This window comes from Petaurus breviceps, unplaced genomic scaffold (genome assembly GCF_028583685.1).
Source record: "Petaurus breviceps papuanus isolate PSGF00001 unplaced genomic scaffold, PetGlider_PUasm1.0 91023, whole genome shotgun sequence".
Classification (NCBI taxonomy): Eukaryota; Metazoa; Chordata; class Mammalia; order Diprotodontia; family Petauridae; genus Petaurus; species Petaurus breviceps.
The window spans coordinates 8,440,279-8,459,009 of NW_027187398.1; the positions used below are offsets into that span (position 1 = coordinate 8,440,279).

General features: G+C 37.8%; 1 protein-coding gene across 5 annotated transcripts in view; it reads right to left on the reverse strand.

Moving 5' to 3' along the window:
* Positions 1-18,731, reverse strand: part of ASH1L (ASH1 like histone lysine methyltransferase) — a 268,283-nt gene that overhangs the window by 33,194 nt on the left and 216,358 nt on the right. For all 5 annotated transcript variants that reach the window (XM_069078224.1, XM_069078221.1, XM_069078222.1 and 2 more), the window contains 3 exons: positions 1,204-1,312; positions 605-766; positions 323-417 (listed from right to left, as the gene is read on the reverse strand). In XM_069078224.1, the coding sequence (XP_068934325.1) occupies positions 323-417; positions 605-766; positions 1,204-1,312 (366 nt within the window). The remainder of the gene's footprint in view (positions 1-322; positions 418-604; positions 767-1,203; positions 1,313-18,731) is intronic.

Sequence of the window (18,731 nt, forward strand, 5' to 3'; positions counted from 1 at the left end):
ACTGAATCACAGGTACCCAGAAATGGAATATGTTGCCAAGGGAACTTTAAGAGAATCCTAGATGTCCATTTTTTCAGGATGTTGTCAAGGGAATTCATGTTTTCAATAGGAAGTGGAATAGATGATCTCTGAAATTGCTTCTAAATATGCAATTCTGCAGCTATCCAAGAACTTCCAAATACTTGTTTTGTTGTTCTGATTCTGTATTATTAGGAAAGCACCTCATTAATAATGCTTATTAGCAATGTTAAATGGTATATGAAAACTACAGAAAATAAACTTCTGATTATAAAGAACTTAAACAAAATATATTGCTAGTTACCTTTCGCGGTTGGACATTGGCTTCATTTGCAGTTGGGGGGTCATTCTGGTTGGGGTGTTGACATTTTCATTAGGCTCCTCAGAAAGATGGCCTCTCTGGATAAAAAAAAAATGATGGGTTAGAACATGGGGAGAAAATATGAGAAACAGGAAAATATCCTTTAATGAAACAGAAACTTATTTTAAGTTGCTCTACTGGTGCCCCTCCCTCATTCCAACAATGGCTTTGGGAAGCTCTTTAGGGAAGCTATTATGATTAATATCCATTATGATTAATATTTACCCTTTTCTTCAACTTGTGCTTGGATTTCCTCTTCTCTTTTGATCGTCCTGGACGTCTGTGTGTGGAAACAGGTTGGCTGCTTTTGCTGGTGAGTCCATTCATGCGTTGGCTCTTGCCCCCAATGATACCTCGGCATTTGTCAAAACCACACTTACAAAGTTGCTTTGAGGGAAAAGCAAAGAATATTTAACTTGTTATCTTAAGTCTAGCAAAGAAACTCATGGGGGACGGTCACCTCACAATCTATGTTAACAAAGAATTTTAATATGATAGAAAGTAATCATTTTTTTTCCTATCTCCACTGAAGGAAGAACAATATTAAGATTATAGCAAAAAGGAGAGAAGTTAAACTTTAGTAAAACTTTGACTACCAACATGACAAATGAGCATTTAAAGCAGATTCAACATTTTTTCTTAGGGTTCTTTATGAAAAAGATCCAACTGCCTTATTATTTATTATGTCAGGTGACAGGTGAAGGGACAAACAAATACTGCCCAAATACTTTAGAATTCTATGGCCAATGTTAAGTTATAGTTTATTGAGGATTCACAAACTGGACATCAAAACCAAAAATAAGCCCTTGCTTTGGATATATTACCTGTTTCTCGACATTAAAGGAATGAAAATTATAGTCATAGGTGAGTTCAGTACCAGCTGGCATATCTTTCAGGGCATAGAGCCCAATCCGGTACACTCCATTGACAGACCTAAGAATATAGAAGAGAGCAAGAATTTAAGACAGTGCCTGGGAGCAATAAACCATCAGGCAATCTTTGACATCTATTTCATATTCCATATTCAATTAGTCATATAGTGATTTAAAGCCTTTAAAAATATATGCATATATATGTATATGTATGCACACATATATATAAATATATCTATACCGTGTTTCCCCGATAATAAGACACTGTCTTATTAAATTTTTTTGACAGAAAAACACCAGAGGGCTTATTTTCAGGGGAGGGCTTATTTTAATGAACATTGACAGCAATTTTAATAAACAGGTAAATGTGAACAAAAAAATGTACCTTTATTCAATAAGCAAATCACTGGGGAAGAACAGGATGACGCGCTCACTGCTGCAGCTCTGATTGGATGCAGCTCGGAGCGCGGCGTTCGTTTCACGGGGGGGGGGGGGAGGTGCATACAGAGGGTACCGTAATGCAGTGTGTAGCACAGGGGATCACCTTCACTACAGTAGCAATCTCAATAGGGCTTATTTTCGGGGGAGGGCTTATTTTAGAGGAATCTTACACAGTAAGGGGAGGGCTTATTTTTGGGATAGGTCTTATTATCGGGGAAACACGGTATTTCTTCTTTACTTCCAGTCCCACTGCTAATACCCTAGTCCTTTTTCTTCAGTTCTTTCACACCTGATTTACAACAACCTCCTGATTGATTTCCTTGACTCTAGCCTTTCTCTTTAAAATATTCTGTATGTTACTAGTCAACTAATATTCATAAATACCATTATATGTGTTATGCCATTCATTTGCTCAAGAGCTTATAATAGCTTTCTAATATCACTGATATCAAGTCTAAACTCCATTAAGGATTCAAAACCTTCCATATTCAAAGGCCCGGCCCTATGTCTTCACAACTGTTTTTCTCATTACTTTCCAACAATTATTCTCTGTTATGCTGGCATCTTTACAGCCCTCTCTATAATGCTCTATTTATTCCTGCTTCCATATTCTTGCCCATGCTTTTCAAATATTCATTGAGATCTTATTTTGCTTTGTGCAAAGCACTCTTATACAACAAGCTATGTCTCTTAAGAGAGTTAGGGATAAAAAGATGTAGAAGGATATCCTGAAGGAGACTACAATTTATTAAGAGGTAAAACAAGTACATAAAATAAGTACATATAAAGAAGTATATTTTCAGTGCCACAAGATTCATCAAAATATCAGTTTTATAAGATATCAAAAGATGCTGTTTATCTTGTGCCTGAAGTGCATTTTCTCCTTTCTATCGATACTGATTCACTTGTCATCATTACTAGTCTGAATTTGGTTGAAATGAACTGGTTAACAAACTAACATATGTCTAGTTGGAATCATTTGAGTGTGTGTAAATGAGAATTAGAAAGAGAATGTAGAATGTGTCACCTAGTTATAGGATGGAAGAGCTAGATTCATACTTAGGCAAAAAAACAAATTAAAAAACTGGTTTATAAAGAAAGGAAAGTGAGCTTGGAAAGTTGGCAGTTTGACTGCTAAAGATGGGGTAGCAAAATTACATCATAAGTTTGAGAAAGTTTATAGAGTATAAACCACATGGAGACAGAGGAAGATGATTCAGTTTGGGCACTATGAAAAAACCGTAATAAGTCTAAGGCAGAAATGGAAAATATAAAAGCACAACTCTTCATACAGTAAACTGTTCCTTTTCAAGATTCTTATGGTGCATCACTGATACTGACTGGCTACAGGCTCTGGATCCCTCCTTCCCTCCAATTCTCCATGAACTCTCTGACATTTGCTAGATGCATCTACCCATTTCAGTAATCCTCTCAACAGGCCTTTCATTGTGGCCTCTCCCAATATCCCAATTCCTAGCTCTCATTGTCTGTTACCTTGAGATGGCCAGGCCACTTCCCACCCTTGATCCTATCTAGTTCACATTCTCTTGGTCCAGGCCTTCAACCTCAAGTCACCCCAGCCTACCGGCCATTCCCATCAAGATCCTCCTTAGACCCCTCCTCCAGTCACCCCAGACCACTTTGCCACTCCTAGATCCCTCCCAAAGTCTTTCTGTATATAAGATCCATCTTGTTTCCATTAAGGTGCTCAGATTCAATCTGGCCCACTTGCATTAGTGATACAAATTCCCTAAGAGTCTGGTCAATATGGTGGATCTTTAATAAACCCAGTTTTTCTTTGGCTGAAAGAAGGCTTGGGTCGAATTCATTCAAGGAGGACCTGTGTATTGCTATTTCAGGGTTCCAGTACCCCTAAACCTCAACAATACCTGGTTTGAAATGAGAATATAATGTCACATGAATTAAAGGCAGATACAGAAGATACAAAGTACAAAGTAGAAAGACTTTGTATGAATTCAATGAGTACAAAACATAGCTATTTAAAAATAACTGTCAGGTATTATACCACAGCTGTAAAATAATACTAATACCTCCTAGAATTGACTTACAATCCCCCCCCCCCCCAAGTATCGATGTTATTGTAAAAATAACTATGCCCTATTTTAATCGGAAACAATGGAACGTGCTGTGAGGTAGAATTCCTTCAGATTATATATCTGACATTTATTGCCTATGATCTTACATTAATCCTAGTAAAAGTTTTATGAGAGAAACCTGCAATTCACCATGGGGACATGCGGGTAGATGGAATACCAAATGCTGCCAAATAGGAGTAGTGAGTAGCACACCCAAATTTTAAACCAGTCTTAGGTGGCTATAAATTATTTGGAAGGCAAGGGTGACAATCCTGCCAAGTAGTACTGGGATCTCTCAAAATATCCTCATTGGCTTGCCTCCTTTATGAATGGGAGTTTTTCATCTCTTCCTCTTATTCCCCTTCTAGCCTTGTTCCTGACTTTCCAGACTTCAAAATCATACTTTTACTACTGTCTTATCATGAAACTTTCCTTAGTGCCCAGGTCTTTCTCAACCTGGAATAGTCTACAACCCTTGTGGCCTGTTAACTTATAGAAATCTCTCCACAAGGCCTGCCTTCATTCTCCCACTGGTGAGTTCCTCCAGAAGCCTCCATTTAATGAAGGCATTTTGGTCTGCCTGACTTCATTCCCTTCCCAGCTCCATTCTGGACTTTTTGAACTTCAAAACCTAGTAACTTTCATTCCCATCCCATTCTTCCCCACAGTCACTTTTCAGCTGCCTTTGGTGTGTAGTCCTCCCCTATTAGAATGTAAACTCCTAGGGGCAGCTAGGTGGAGCAGTAAATAGAGCACAGGCTCTGAAGTCAGGAGGACCTGAGTTCAAATTTGACCTCAGACACTTGACACACTTACTAGCTGTATGACCTTGGGCAAGTCACTTAACCCCAACAGCCTTGCTCTCCCCCCTCCCCCAAAGAATGTATACTCCTTGAGGGCAAGGCTTGTCTTTATTTTTGTTAGTATTTGTACTCCTAGAGCTAAGTACATTATAACAAGAGTAAGTACATGATAAATGAATGCTTTCTTCCTTCAATCTGTTTGACCAGAGGCCTGGATCCCTTGAAAAATGCTAGGTTATGACTGAATAAATTGGCTATTAAAATCAAACCAAAGGAGAACTCTGACATTTAACCAGGATCAGAACACTATGAAATTGTCGATCTTTTACTTTCAGTTCCAGACTTTACAGAACAGTTTAATGCTATTACAAAAATGTCCCTCTTTGCCCTCAGTCAATTCCTTTGACCATTCCAGGAGACATCCAATATTTCAATGTCATTATGTATCCCTAAATCCACAGTGATGGAGATAAAAAGTGGAAAAACTTTTGTAAGTATCAGTCACTTCCTAATTATTGTATGTACAAAAGTTTAAATCATTCCCTATATTCAAGGACAGTCATGCATAGATATAGAGCCTATTAAAGGAAAATAGCAAGTGAGTTTTGGTCTATGAAACAGCTCAAACCACTCCAAGGCTCACTTTGCTAAATTTCCCCCTAAAATTATAGGTGTGGACTTGTCCAACCTAACGAATTTGAATCATGATATAAGTGCATCAATTAGGGTGTAGAATTTAGGTATAAAGCCCAGCCTAAGGTTTCACTCTCCCTAGAGCAGGGGTCAGGAAACTGCAGCCTTGAGGCCACAAATGATCTTCAGGCTGAAGGTTTCCCACCCCTAGCATTAAGAAGTTAAGTGATTTGCCCAAGGGCACACAGCCTATGTGTCAGAGGTAGGACTTGAACCCTGGTCTTTCTGGCTTTGAGGCCAGATCTCTATCCCTTATGCCACTTTACCTCTCCTTTTGTTGATTATGCTAGGAAAGAAACAAAAGTGGGAATGCAGAACCCAAATAACCTAGGGCCTTCTAAGTATTTTAAGAACTATGGCATTTGTCCTTTCTGATAAGCCAAAACTGCCTACCAGGTTGCCAAGGTTGTGTTTGTGTAATCAGTAGAAATGATACAAAACCATCATAGAGATCCTCATATTTTGTATTTGTATCTGTATTTTTTCCATTTATGCAATATTGTAGATTGTCCATTTTATAAATGGTAGTTGGAATTTGCTTTAAGTAGAGCCCATTTTGAGAAGAAAAATTGGTCGACTGGTGCCTCTCTCTGCAATTGCTTGTAATATGAATAAAATGTTTCTGACAGATTTTAAACACAATGAAATCTATTTCTTCTATATGGTGATTTAAATGAGGGCAATGGAAGGAAATACTGTGATGTGACTAAAATGCTGAATATTACCAATGATGACTTGTGAGCAAAAAACAGCATAAAAGACATTTAAAAAAACATATAATCAGGGCAGCCAGGTAGCACAGCGAGTATGAGCACCGGCTCCAGTGTTGGGATGACCTGGGGATCAAATCTGGGCTCAGATACTCAGCACCACAGAAATAACTGGCTGTGTAACCTTGAGGAAGTTACTTAACCTCAATTGCTTTAAAAAAAAACAACAACCATATAAATCAAAAAAAGATGTGTGCCAGTCAGGTAACAAGAAGGAAGAGCAAGATGGAGAGCCTGTACACTTCTTGAGCACCTATGCAATGATTTTAAAAAAAAAAAAAGACCTAAAGAAAGGCATCTAGTGAGCTGAAACCTTCCTTGGAGGACTTTTGGGAGTACATGGACAAATGCCGGAAGGATTGACATAAATGATATCTTGAAGTATCACAATGTTGAACTTAATTCTAAATTGTCTTGTATTTTAATATGGTTTCTTATAAACTTATTAGCCCAATTAGATTCAAAGATAAAGATGACACAATCACAAACTGGTTATGGAGAACATGATAAACAAAAGAGAACAAGGTAAGTGCACTAGATACATACAAAATGCTATCACAACTACAAGGAAGGAAAAAGTATTTTTGACTATGGTATGAAGCTTCACAAAAGATAAGGCTTTTAAATTGAGTCACAATGGATAGATTTCAGATATTTGTAAAGTGCTAGTAGGCACTATATATGTTAGCTATTATTATTTTTTCAAAAAGTGAAGCCAGGAGGCAGGTCACAGCAGAGAGGCCATTCCAAGGAAAGGAGCAAATCTGAAAAAAGGTAAGGAGTTAGGAAAGTGGAGTCAGAGTGAATGGCCCTATTAAATCTTGATATTTCTAGCTTCACATCTTCCATACACATCCCTTTCTCTATACTCACATAGCAACTGCACTAGTTCAGATGCCCATCCTCTCTCAAGTGGACTATACTGAGTAGCCTTTTAGTTGTGGTCTTCCTGCCTCAACTCTCTCCTAACTTCAATCTATCCTTTACTCAACTACCAAAATGATTTTCCTAAGGTGGAACTCTGATCATATCACCTCTGTACTCAGTAAAATGCAGCGGTATGCTATTATCTGCAGAGGCAATTATAAAGTACTCTGGCATTTAAAGTTGTTCAAAACCTGACTCTTTCTTACCTTTCCATTCTCATATTCTATTCTCCTTCACAGATTCTACAATCCAGTTACTTGCTGATCATTGCAAATGATACTCTGTCTCCTATCTCTGTGCTTTTGCATAGGCTCTCCCCAAAGGTATTACACCCTTCCTTCTCACCTCTCTTAGATTCCCTAGTTTCTTTCAAAACTCTGCTTATCTCCTACCTTCAGCACAAGGCCTTCCCCAGTATATACAACTGCTAGTGCTTTCCCCTCAGAAATTACCTTCTATCTACTCTGCATATATGTTGTATGCTCATAGTCATTTACATGTTGTCTTCCCCATTGGAATGGCAACTCCCAGATGGCACAGATGCCTACTTAGGGAAAGTCCCTTCTATTGTTTTGGAGTCCACATCCTATCTGGACATCATGGTAGTGCTACTTTCTAATTGGTTGACTACTCTGGTCCTGTCTGAAACTAGATTGATGTGGTTGTGGTTGAGTACATGGATACATCTGTTTCTGCAGGAAATATGAGGAATAGGTCTGGGGGCAGTGCCTAGGTAGAGGAAATGGCTGGCTTCCCATAACATGCACATGCCTGCTGTTCTGTGAGAACTATGAGTTCATGGACACACAACTGTTGTTCTAGTGAGCAGTAAGGCACATATGAAGAAGTTCGGATATTGGCAGGGGGGATAGGTAAGTATAGTGGGTCTGCTGTTCAGTGGGGCCTATAAAGAAGTTAGAATACTGGGGCTGGGGGCAGCTTTACTAGGATTCCATCAGTTATTATTTCTCCTTTTTCATTTTTGATATTGGTACTTTGGTTTTCCTCTTCTTTTGGACATCATCTTTCCTTCCTTACTGCCTGATTTCCAGTTCTACTTTATGTTTTGTCTTTCCCTGTTGGGATTTAAGTTCACTGAGGGTAGGGATATATAATATCATATAATGTAATGACACATAATAAATGCTTAATAAATGTTCTTCTATCTACCTAGTATGCCCAATTCATTGATTTGTTCTCTCTTTAAATTTCCCCCTAAAGATTGCTTTGGGGGTGGTTAGGTGGCACAGTAAATAGAGAATCAGCCTTGGAGTTGGGAGGACCTGAGTTCAAATCCGGCCTCAGACACTTAACACTTACTAGCCGTGCGACCTTGGGCAAGTCACTTAACCCCAATTGCCCTGCCCTCTAAAAAGTAAAAGATTACTTTGGCTGAATCCTAAACATTTTGGTATGTTGTCACAACAGATTCTGGGATTTGATTTTTGTCCTACTAGTTCTTTAGGATTCTTATTGTGTCACCAATTAATCTCTAATTCTTCCTTTCACTGTCTTTTGTTTTAATCTTTATTACATTGTAGTCAGTAAAGAACCTGTTTAATATTTGTTTCTCTACATTTTTTGGTGAGGTTTTTTTTTATGTTCTAACACATTGTCAATTTTTTAAAATGTCCCGTTCTAGGCTGAGAAATACATAATCTTACTTCTATTCCGATGAATAACCAAACATTTTTCATATCTAACATTCCTAAAATCCTATTTGGTGCCTTAACTTGTTATGTTTTTTCTAGGTCTTAAAGGGGTATGTTGAGGTCTCCTCATATTATACTTTTATTATCTATTTCTCCCTGTAACTCATTTAACTTTTCCTCTTAGTATTTAGATGCTCTGCTATTGGGTGTATATATGTTTAGTATTGATAAAAATACCACTGCCTATGATACCTTTAAGCATAAGCTTCCCAGCTTATCTCTTAAGAATATAGTTTTGCTGTAGTCCTATCTGAGATAATTTATTCCTTGACTTTTTGAATTTAGCATAAGCAAAACAGTTTTTGATTCTGCCACCGGTTTTAAAACTTTATGTGAATCTTTGTGTTTCAATGTATTCTCCATAAATATGTTGTTGGAATCTACTTTCTAATACATTCTGCTATCCTCTTCCATTGTAAGGCTGAGTCCTTCTCATTAGTATTCAGTTTAATTTTTTTTTTCAGTCAACACAGTTTATTTTTAAAAGAGGATCTGGATTTTATCAATCAAGAGGATGGAATGTGGAATAGGAAATAAATGCAAACATAAGCTGTTTTGCAAACTATTTTATAAACATAAACTAATATATAGGATGCCTTGTAGAACACAAACATAATATAAAGATTAAGGTGTTCCCACAGCAAGGCTGAAGATTTTCAGTATGCAGCAACTTGGAATTTAGGTTATAGCTCTTGTGCTTTGAATGGATCTTTAGGTCGGAAAAATAATCCATGTTCTAACCAGACTTAAATGGAAGAGTAACAATAGAAGTTGATGAAGTATTTAGTTTCATGAATCACATATAGCTGTCAAAGTTTCTGCTCACAACACAATGCCAGGTGGGGTTATTTGTACTTAGCAAATTTCTTCTTGATATAGGCCATGTACTTCTCTAAATCATTATTTTTCCGGGGCCTGAGTAGTACACCCCTCAGAGTCCTGTGACATCTCTGATGGGACTGCATTTTTTATTATGTCCTTCCAAAAACACACAGTCATTGTAGGTTGTGAGTACTGGCAGCTCTGGGAAGGTACTGTAAAAGCAAAGGAGGCACAACTCAGGCACTCCAAAACCTGGCAGATATGCTGCTGAAACCACTACATACCTCCAACTGATAAGTTATGATCATTGTTTTATTTTGCTCCATCTTGTTTCTAAAATTTCTTCCTCTCTCTGCTTTCAAGTACCTTTTTACAAAAAACGTATGGTGACAGTGTGTTTGGCACTGTTATATAGTAGATGATCAAAAAGGCTTATTGATTATTCACCACAATTATTTAATATAAATTCCTTGACTCTTCCTAATCCTTTTATCCGTAGTGCATTACTTATACCTTCTCTTGCTTTTTTCCTTTTAAGATCATTCAAATAAAATAAAACTACTTCTAGGGACTCTGTTTTATTTGATTCCCTGTATGGTCCCTGATGATATTAGGGTTCTGAGGTGACACATTTCTCTTCTGCCTATTGGAATGTAAACATATTATCCTTGTATAATCCCTTCCAAATGCTCAAATGCATTTACATTTCTTTGTTTTTCTTGACTCTAGTGTTTGTATTTCAAGGTTTCTACTAAGCTCTGGTCTTTTCTTTAAAAAAAAATTTTTTTTTTAGCTCCGGTCTTTTCAATTAGTAATAGTTAGAAGTCTTGTATTTTGCTAAAGACATATTTTCCCCAGCTGTAGGGTTGTACTCAATTTTTAGAAGTTACCATTGGTTGTCTTTTGTCTGCCGAAAAATCTCCTTCCAAGTTCTGTCTCTTTGATATAGTAACTGCCAAATCTTGGGTGATTTCTGACCGGGTTCCCTGGTACTTTTTTTTTCTCTAATTGGTTGCTGTATTCCTTAATTTGACCTAGAAGTTCTGGATTTTTGCTCTGATGTTCTGAGATTTTCATTTTGGGGTTTCTTTTCAGGTGACTGGTGAATTCTAATTTCACTTTGTAGTCTGGTTCTAGTAGGTCTAAGCAGTCTCCATTTGTGATGTTTTGAAATATGATATGGAGGTTTCTTTTTTTCATGATGTTTCAGTTAGTCTAACTCAGTTAATCTAATTCTTAGATTTTGCTTGATCTACTTTCCAAGTGGGTTGTTTTTCATAGGAGATATTTTACATTTTCTTCTTTTTAAAAAAGTTTCTTGATTTTGTTTTGATGTTCCTATTGTCTCTTTGTGCCATAAAATTCTGTTCAGTACATTTAATTGCAAGAGATTTGTTACCTGGTTAAATTTTTGTACCTGTTGCTCTAGGATGTTAATTCTGATCATTGCCTTCCTGGTATGGGATCTGAAGGGTTCCACCTCCAGTTTTAGACTAGGAAAAAGAGCAGCAAGTTTCTCCTGATTGGAGCTCCAGAAGATAGTTTCTGGCCCCTGCCCATGTCATTTAGGTGGAAGGTTCAGAGCAACAAGACCTATAGGCTCAACCCTTGTTGGTATTCCTTGCCCCATGTATTCATCTACAGGTCCACATCATGCTGTGAAGTCAGAACAAAAGAGTTTTAAGGCTCATTCTTCCTTCACAGTCCCTGTCTGATTACTCAAGTTCAGTTTCAAGCCCAAGTCTGTGGACTGAGTCTATCACGCAACAATATTAATGTGAAAGAACTATAAATTGACTCTTGGTCTGCACAGTCCCTTTTCTGACTACTTAGCCGCAAACCCCAGCCCAAGTTTATGGGTTGAATTCAAGATCCTGCTCTAGAGTTTGGATGACAGAGCTGTAGCTCCATGACTAGTTTGAAGTTCTTGATCTGGTTACTTAGCAGTAGGTGTCAACTTCAGTTTGCACTTGATTTGCAGCCCTGTTTCAGGTTCAGAATGACACAACTATCTTTTCTTCCAGTTTCCTCTCCATATACACAGGTAGAATCCAGACAAGTTTCCATGCTAGAAGCTCTGTGCAGATTTACCCAGCTGGATTCCTTCTTCAGTACCTGCAGGCCTTTGGCCAATGGCTTGTGCTGACTTGGGCTGGAAAAAAATATCCCATTATGGTTTCTCCTCAGATTTCCCAATCATCACTTTATTTAGTGCTCTTCCTAGATTTTTGCTGGAGTAATTGTGGGAGGGAGCTGGCTGTTCTGCTTCCCCATACTCTACAGATCTTTGTCAACATCTTCCTTCCATTCCTCCCTTTTGTTTTCAGTGGGTGAGAGTGAGTTAAAAAGGATATGCAAGTTTGGATGAGTTACAAACTATATCAAAGAGCTCATTACACTATCTTCCCAAAAGCCCCTCTCCCCTCTTCTAAAATTCCCCATTTCTGTCCATGGCACCAAAATCTTTCTGGTCACTAATGTTTGCAAACTTGGTGTCATCCTCAAATCCTAATTTCCCTCACCTCATAAATCCAATTAGTTGGCAAATCTTGTTTCTATCTCCACAATATCTTTCATTATTATCTCTTTATTTTATCTTGTCCAGAATGATAATACTATACTACTTTCTATCCATCTCAAGCCCACAAAGCCTATACTCTGGCCTGCCGACTCCCACCTCTTGGTCCCTGGGCTCTAACAAGTGAGTTTTCTTCAACTTATCTTGTAAGGAACCAAGCCACTATTCCAATTCTCAGGCATTTGTAAACCACGATATCACCTCACCAACCTCCATTTCAACTCTTATACTCCTATATTAGAATGTAAAACTCCTTGGAGTGATTATGGGAAGACATTGTGAGACCCTAGAGGAGCCCAGTTTACTCATAAATACCTGAATAATGCTTTAAAAATGAATCAGAATCAACAATGATAAAGGAATATAAAAAGAAAAAGTGATATATTTCAACTCAGTTCAAGAACTGCACAAAAAGACTTATCAGAATCATGTAGAAGTACACAGTAGAGATAACACAGGATAGATTAGAATAGAGATAAGATAGGGTAGATTAGAGATATAGTATAAAGCAACCTGATAAGACATAAGGAGAATGGGGCAGACCAGCACCCTTTATAGGCACCCTAGAAAACTCACCCATATTAACGGCAAGAGATGGGGCTAGACCAGCTTCCAGTATGGTAAGGAGTGACTCAGGGGCCTCATCCACATCTGGGTTAAGAGGTGGGGTCAGACTACCTTCCAGGCTGTCTGTACTTTATCCATGTAACAGTTCAATGTACAACTTAACATTCAGGTGCATTGGCCTGAATCACAGTCAGGAAGCAAGGCCAAACAATTCCTGAATAAAGTGGGGAATAGTTTTAGCCACTGAATTCAGAATCAAGAGGATGATCCAGGAAATCAGTAGTGGAGTTTGAAGGAAGCATTAAATTCTCAATCCTGAAACTGAGGCAGGACATATGAGTAAACAGAAACAAAATGGTCAACACAATAGCTTGGACTGAGAGAAGCCCAAGGGATAAACTCAGAAAAATTGTAAGTTCACAACAAATCCAAGAAGAGCCTCAGAGAAAAGAATATCTTGGTCACAAGGACTAGAAGAGTACCTGGAAGAAATGAAACAAGAGGTATAAAAATGTAATAGCTAGAGCAGAAGAACATGGCAAAGAGAATGAATATCCTAAAAGAAACAGTGGTACAACTCACTTAAGAATTGATCTCTCTAAAAATTAGAATAGGATAAAGAGAAAACTACAATTCTAGGAGACAAGAAATATTGAACAAAATAAAAAAGCAGAAGAAAATGTAGTGTCAAAACAACTGATCCACTAAACAGTAGAAGGAGAGGTAATATAAGAATAATTGGACTACCTAAAAAGATGGACAAAATTCTACATATACACCATATTTCAAAAAATCATTAATGAAAACTGCTTAGATTTCTTAGAACTAGAGAGCTAAGTGAAAATAGAATAGTCACAAAAAGTCCCAGAAAATGTCATAACCAAAACTGAGAGCTTAGGTGAAAAAAAAAATTGCCAATAGCCAAAAAGAAAGATTTTTCAAGTACCATGGAGCTGCAGTAAGGAAACATAAGATTTGGCATCTGTCAAGAGAGGGGAGAGTTTGGAATAGGATACTGGAAAAGACAGAAGATAAAGGTTCATAACCAAAGAAGTTATTTAGAAAAACTGAGCATACTGCTATATAGAGGGAAAAATAGAACTTTAATGAAAGAGAATTGCTAAACATTCCTGAAAAAGTCCGGAAGTGAGGAGAAACTCTGAAATACAAATACAGAAATCAAGAGAAACATAGGAAGGTACACACATCTGATTAGTTGGAAAGGACTACATGAAACTGAACTGTCTACATGTTAAGAGTAGGAGAAGTAATGAACATTTTCTCAGAACTCTAGTTACTTCAAGGATTACAGAAAACACTAACAATAGTACCTAGCATTTACATAATACGTTAAGGTTTATAAAGTACTTTAAAATATCTTATTTTATCCTTAAACAACCCTGGGAGAAAGGTGCTATTATCATCCCAATTTTACAGATCAGGAAAGTGAAGGAAGAAATGGTTAAGTGACTTGCCCAGGGCTCACAAAGTATCTGAGGCATGGTGTAAACTCATAACTTCCTGACTCATATTTCATCAATGTTCTCTGTAGCTCTGACTGGATTCTGACTGCAAGGCTGGGTCATGGGCTCCAGAGGCCACTTTTTAAAGAGGAAGCTCAGCTGAGTTTTTCTCCCCATTACTTAGCAGCTGTACTGCTTTTATACTTCTTTGAACTCTCCATCATGTCTTCCTTCCCTAGGAAAATAATCATTGGTAAAACCAATTATGTTGTAAGACTGAATCTAACTGGTACTTGCATCTCATTAGTGCCCTCTTGCCTTCTGAATGAACCTCTAGGATAGAGGTCAGGGCCATGGACTCTAGGACCTCCATGTAAAGAGGGGGCTCAGTGGAGTTTTTCTCCTTATTCCCTACCAGCTATAATGCATTTGGACTTCTTCCATCATCCCATCCCTACATTGAGAAGCTACCTCCACTTTTTTGAGCTTCCTTTTGTGTGCTGTCTTCCTCCATTAGATTGTAAGTTACTTGAGGGTAGAGACTGTCTTTAGCTTTTATATTTATCCCCAGCATGTCAGGCACAAAGCCTGGAACACAGGAGGCACTTAATATATTAAACTCAATATGGAACTACAGGGAAAGGGAGAAAGGGGTTTAAGAGGAAGGATGGATGAAGGAGTAGTCATCATAAGCATGAGGAGAAGAAAGAGAAAGAGGAAAGTAAAGAAACAGTGTAAAAACCTGTTATTGGTGGCAAGTAAGGGGAAGAGAAAAGAAGCAAGGAAGTAAAAACATGGCATTATTTATAGAAAAGAAGTATTAGGCAAACTCCCTATATTTTACAATCTTTATTATCTTCACTGTAAACTGGAGGTTGGGGGCAATGAGAAGAAAAAGTACAGGAGGGCAGGATATAAAGAAATATAAATTTAACAGTCATAACTGTGTGAACATGAATGAGCTAAACTTACCCACAAAACAGAAGATTAGCAGAATGTTTTAGAAAATAGAATCCAACAATATGTAGTTTACAAGAAATAGGCAGATTCATATAGAGTTGGAATTAGAGGTTAGAGAAGAATCTATTATGCTTTAGATAAAGTAAAAAAAAAAAAGCAAGAGTAGAAATCAGGACTTTTAGACAAGCTTTATAGTAAAAACAGACATAAAAAAGAGACAAGCTAGGAAACTACATTATTTTTAAGGCACTTGAGATAAATATCCATACTTTAAATAATAAAAACATCATATAATAATGTGCATAGACGTATATGAATATATCTACATATACATGTATTTTTTACACATATACAAACAGTGAACACAGCATCTAAATACTTAAGGAAAAATTAATCAAACTACAGAGATAAAAAGAAAGTAAAATTATAATTGTAGGAGACCTCAATGTACTGATTTTAGATTTAGATAAATCTAACAGAGATAAACAGAAAAGAAATTAAGGACCTGAACTTCAGAAAAATTAGACAAAGATTGCACAAATCCTGTGGAGAAAGGAATCAACCATTCTCATCTCCTGCAAACCAACTGTTACCCAAAGGCAGAAAGGCCGACCTAGTTGGGGCATTTGGGTAACCTGAAGGAGAGACCGGAAGTAGCATGTACCAAGCAAGTTGAACCACTGCTATCTCCATCTTGACCACCATCTTCCTTTGGACATTAATATAAATAGAATTTCCTTAAACTCATCATTATGAAATTTCATCATCTTAGAAGATCCAATTGGCCTTTGCATTCATAACTCATCAGTATATTCTGACCCCTGGAGGGTAGAGACAGGAACTCTTCAACCTCCATTTAAGGGAGGTAGGAGGGTGGGGTGGGCAGGAGGGAGGTGGGAGGGTGAGGTGGGCAGGACATACATATCCTCCACATCTTATCCCGCCCCCCCACACTCCTTGACTTCTCCACCATATGCCACTGCCCTCCCATGCATTGGTACCCTCCCCCACCTCCAGCTTTTCAACTTTCTTTTGTGAGCTGTCTTCCCCCGTTAAACTGTAAACTGAGGGCAGGGTCTTTCTTTTTTAATTAATTGTATCCTCAGAGCTTAGCACAGTGCTTGGCACATAGTAAATGCTTAATAAATGTTTACTAGATTATTGGATTATACTGAAGACTCAGAAAAGAAAGTCCTTGTTCTCAAAGTCAATAGAACTATCAAATGGTTCAGCATTAGAAACTGATATGATTTTATCAGTGGAAATAACATTAAAAAGGTTTTACCATCTATTTTGCCAATGTACTCTTAAGGAACATGAGCACTTTCTGATTTGTAGCTGAAAATATGTGTTATATTATCCATTAGAATGTGAGCTCCTGGAGAAGAGAGACTAATCTCACTTTCTGATTTGAATTTCCAGCACATAGCTCAATGTTTTATAAATCGTAACAGCTCAATGTTCAATATTCATTCTCAGTGCTTGGCACAAAGATTTACTCAAGAAACGTTCCTTTCCTTTCTATCTTCCTTCCTCCTTCCCTACTTTTATAATATATCCCTTTCTCTCTATTCACATGGCCATCACCCTTGTTCAGGTTCTCATTAAATCTTGCTTAGACTCCTACATGGTCTACAGAGCCATTGTGCTGACCTACTTGTTGTATGCCTGTGAAACTTAACAATATACCAGCACCATGCCAGTAAACTGAATTGCTTGATCTAAACTGTCTTAGGAAGATTCTGAAGATCACCTAGCAAGATAAGGTCAGTACTGGACACTGAAGTCCTTTCTTGAGTAGAACTGCCAAGCATTCAAAGTCTACTGTAGAGACGGCAACTCTGATGGTCTGGCCAATGCTATTCGAATGCCAAACATACATTTGCCTAAAAGACTATTTTACAGAGAACTCACACAAGGTAAGTGCTTATGTGGAGGTCAGAAGAAGCGATACAAGGACGAGAAGTCTCTCTGAAGAACTTTGGAATCGACTGTGAGACATGGGAACATTGGCACAGGATCATCCAGCATGGTGTGTGCCCTTATCAGAGAAAGTACTGTGCTCTATGAGCAAAGCAGAATTGCAGTAGCTCAAAAGAAATGTGAGATGCACAAAGTGAGAGACATATCTGCTCTAAATGTCCATATGCCTGACCTGTGGTAGAGCCTTTCAAGCTTGTACTGATCTGATCAGCCACTGTCAGACATACTGTACCCTGATCCTAACACAGTGATGTCATTTTAGTCCTCTTTGAACACACAAGACAACAACTAACCAACTGCAATAGTATTCCATTTTGTCTCCCTGCTTCAAGGCTCACCTCCAGGCACCCATTCTCCACACAACAATTGAAATGATATTCCTAAAGTGCAGGTCTGACTATGTCACTCTTCTATTTCAAAATGCTACTGGCTCTAGGATCAAATGTCATTTCATCTTTTGTCTCACCATTTTTTAATTCCTACAGTTTGTGTAAATTTTATATTGAACACAATTAGCAGTTTAGCAGTACACAAAATTTATAATTAAAAATACATATATATATATATATTTTTTTTACTAAAATAGGTGATGAAAAACGTTGATCACCTTCCCCCTACTCCAACACATACTCTCAATGCGGGTCCTGTGGTGGATGACTACCTCAGGGTCAAGGTACTCTGTGATCTAAAGGAATGAAGAGGGTAAAAAAGAGAAGAAAGGAAGAAGTAAAATAAGATGATTCCTAAAACATACTCTTATGTAGGCTTTGTGGGGATGGTAAATGAAAAATTGAAATAAGATTCTATCAATAAAAGTAGATGGGAGAGGAGATGTGGGAGGATTAAGATCAGATTGTTACAAAAATAAGATGTAGGGGCAGCTAGTGGCGCAATGAGTAAAGCACCGGCCTCAGAGTCAGGAGGACCTGGGTTCGGATGTGGCCTCAGACACTTAACACACACACACACACACAAAACTAGCCGTGTAACCCTGGGCAAGTTATTTAACCCCAAATGCCCTCCAAAAAGAAAAAAAAATCTTGTATCTGATACTTGTATCTGGGTAAATTTTAAAACACAAAATGAAACACGATCTTCAAGGAGAAAAAGGATTAGTTAATAGCTCTTCAGCTGGTAAAAATCATTCCTGCTAATTTATATGTGTCCAGGGTTTTGAAGACAAGGCAGAATGACTCCTTTCTGTTCTGGGGAGTAACTAAGGCCCTTGTGATAGGGAAATACTTCTAAGCATTATCATAGTTATTTAAAGGTAAGAATCAAGGATTGTAAAGGGGATTCCTGCATTAGGTGAGAGTTGACCTAGAAATGTAAAAGGTCCTTTTGACTCTGAATACTTATGATTTTAGGATACATCACTTAGGCAGCTATCCCACATTCTCTCGGCTGATGCCTAAGGCCAATCTTATTTGAACTCACTGCTCTGTTTTACGACAGAAAATCTTAGAAGGAAGGAGTAATAAAGTGGCCTACATTATTACTTCATGTACCACTTTTTTCTGGGAGGATTGTGGGGGGAGATGTACACATATTCTGCATTTAGTTATTTGAGAATATACTGTGTGGCACTTAACACTGGTAGTGGAGCAAGGTCTTAGTTCTATCTTCTAACACAGTCTGACTTTTAGAGGAATAAAAAGAGTAGGA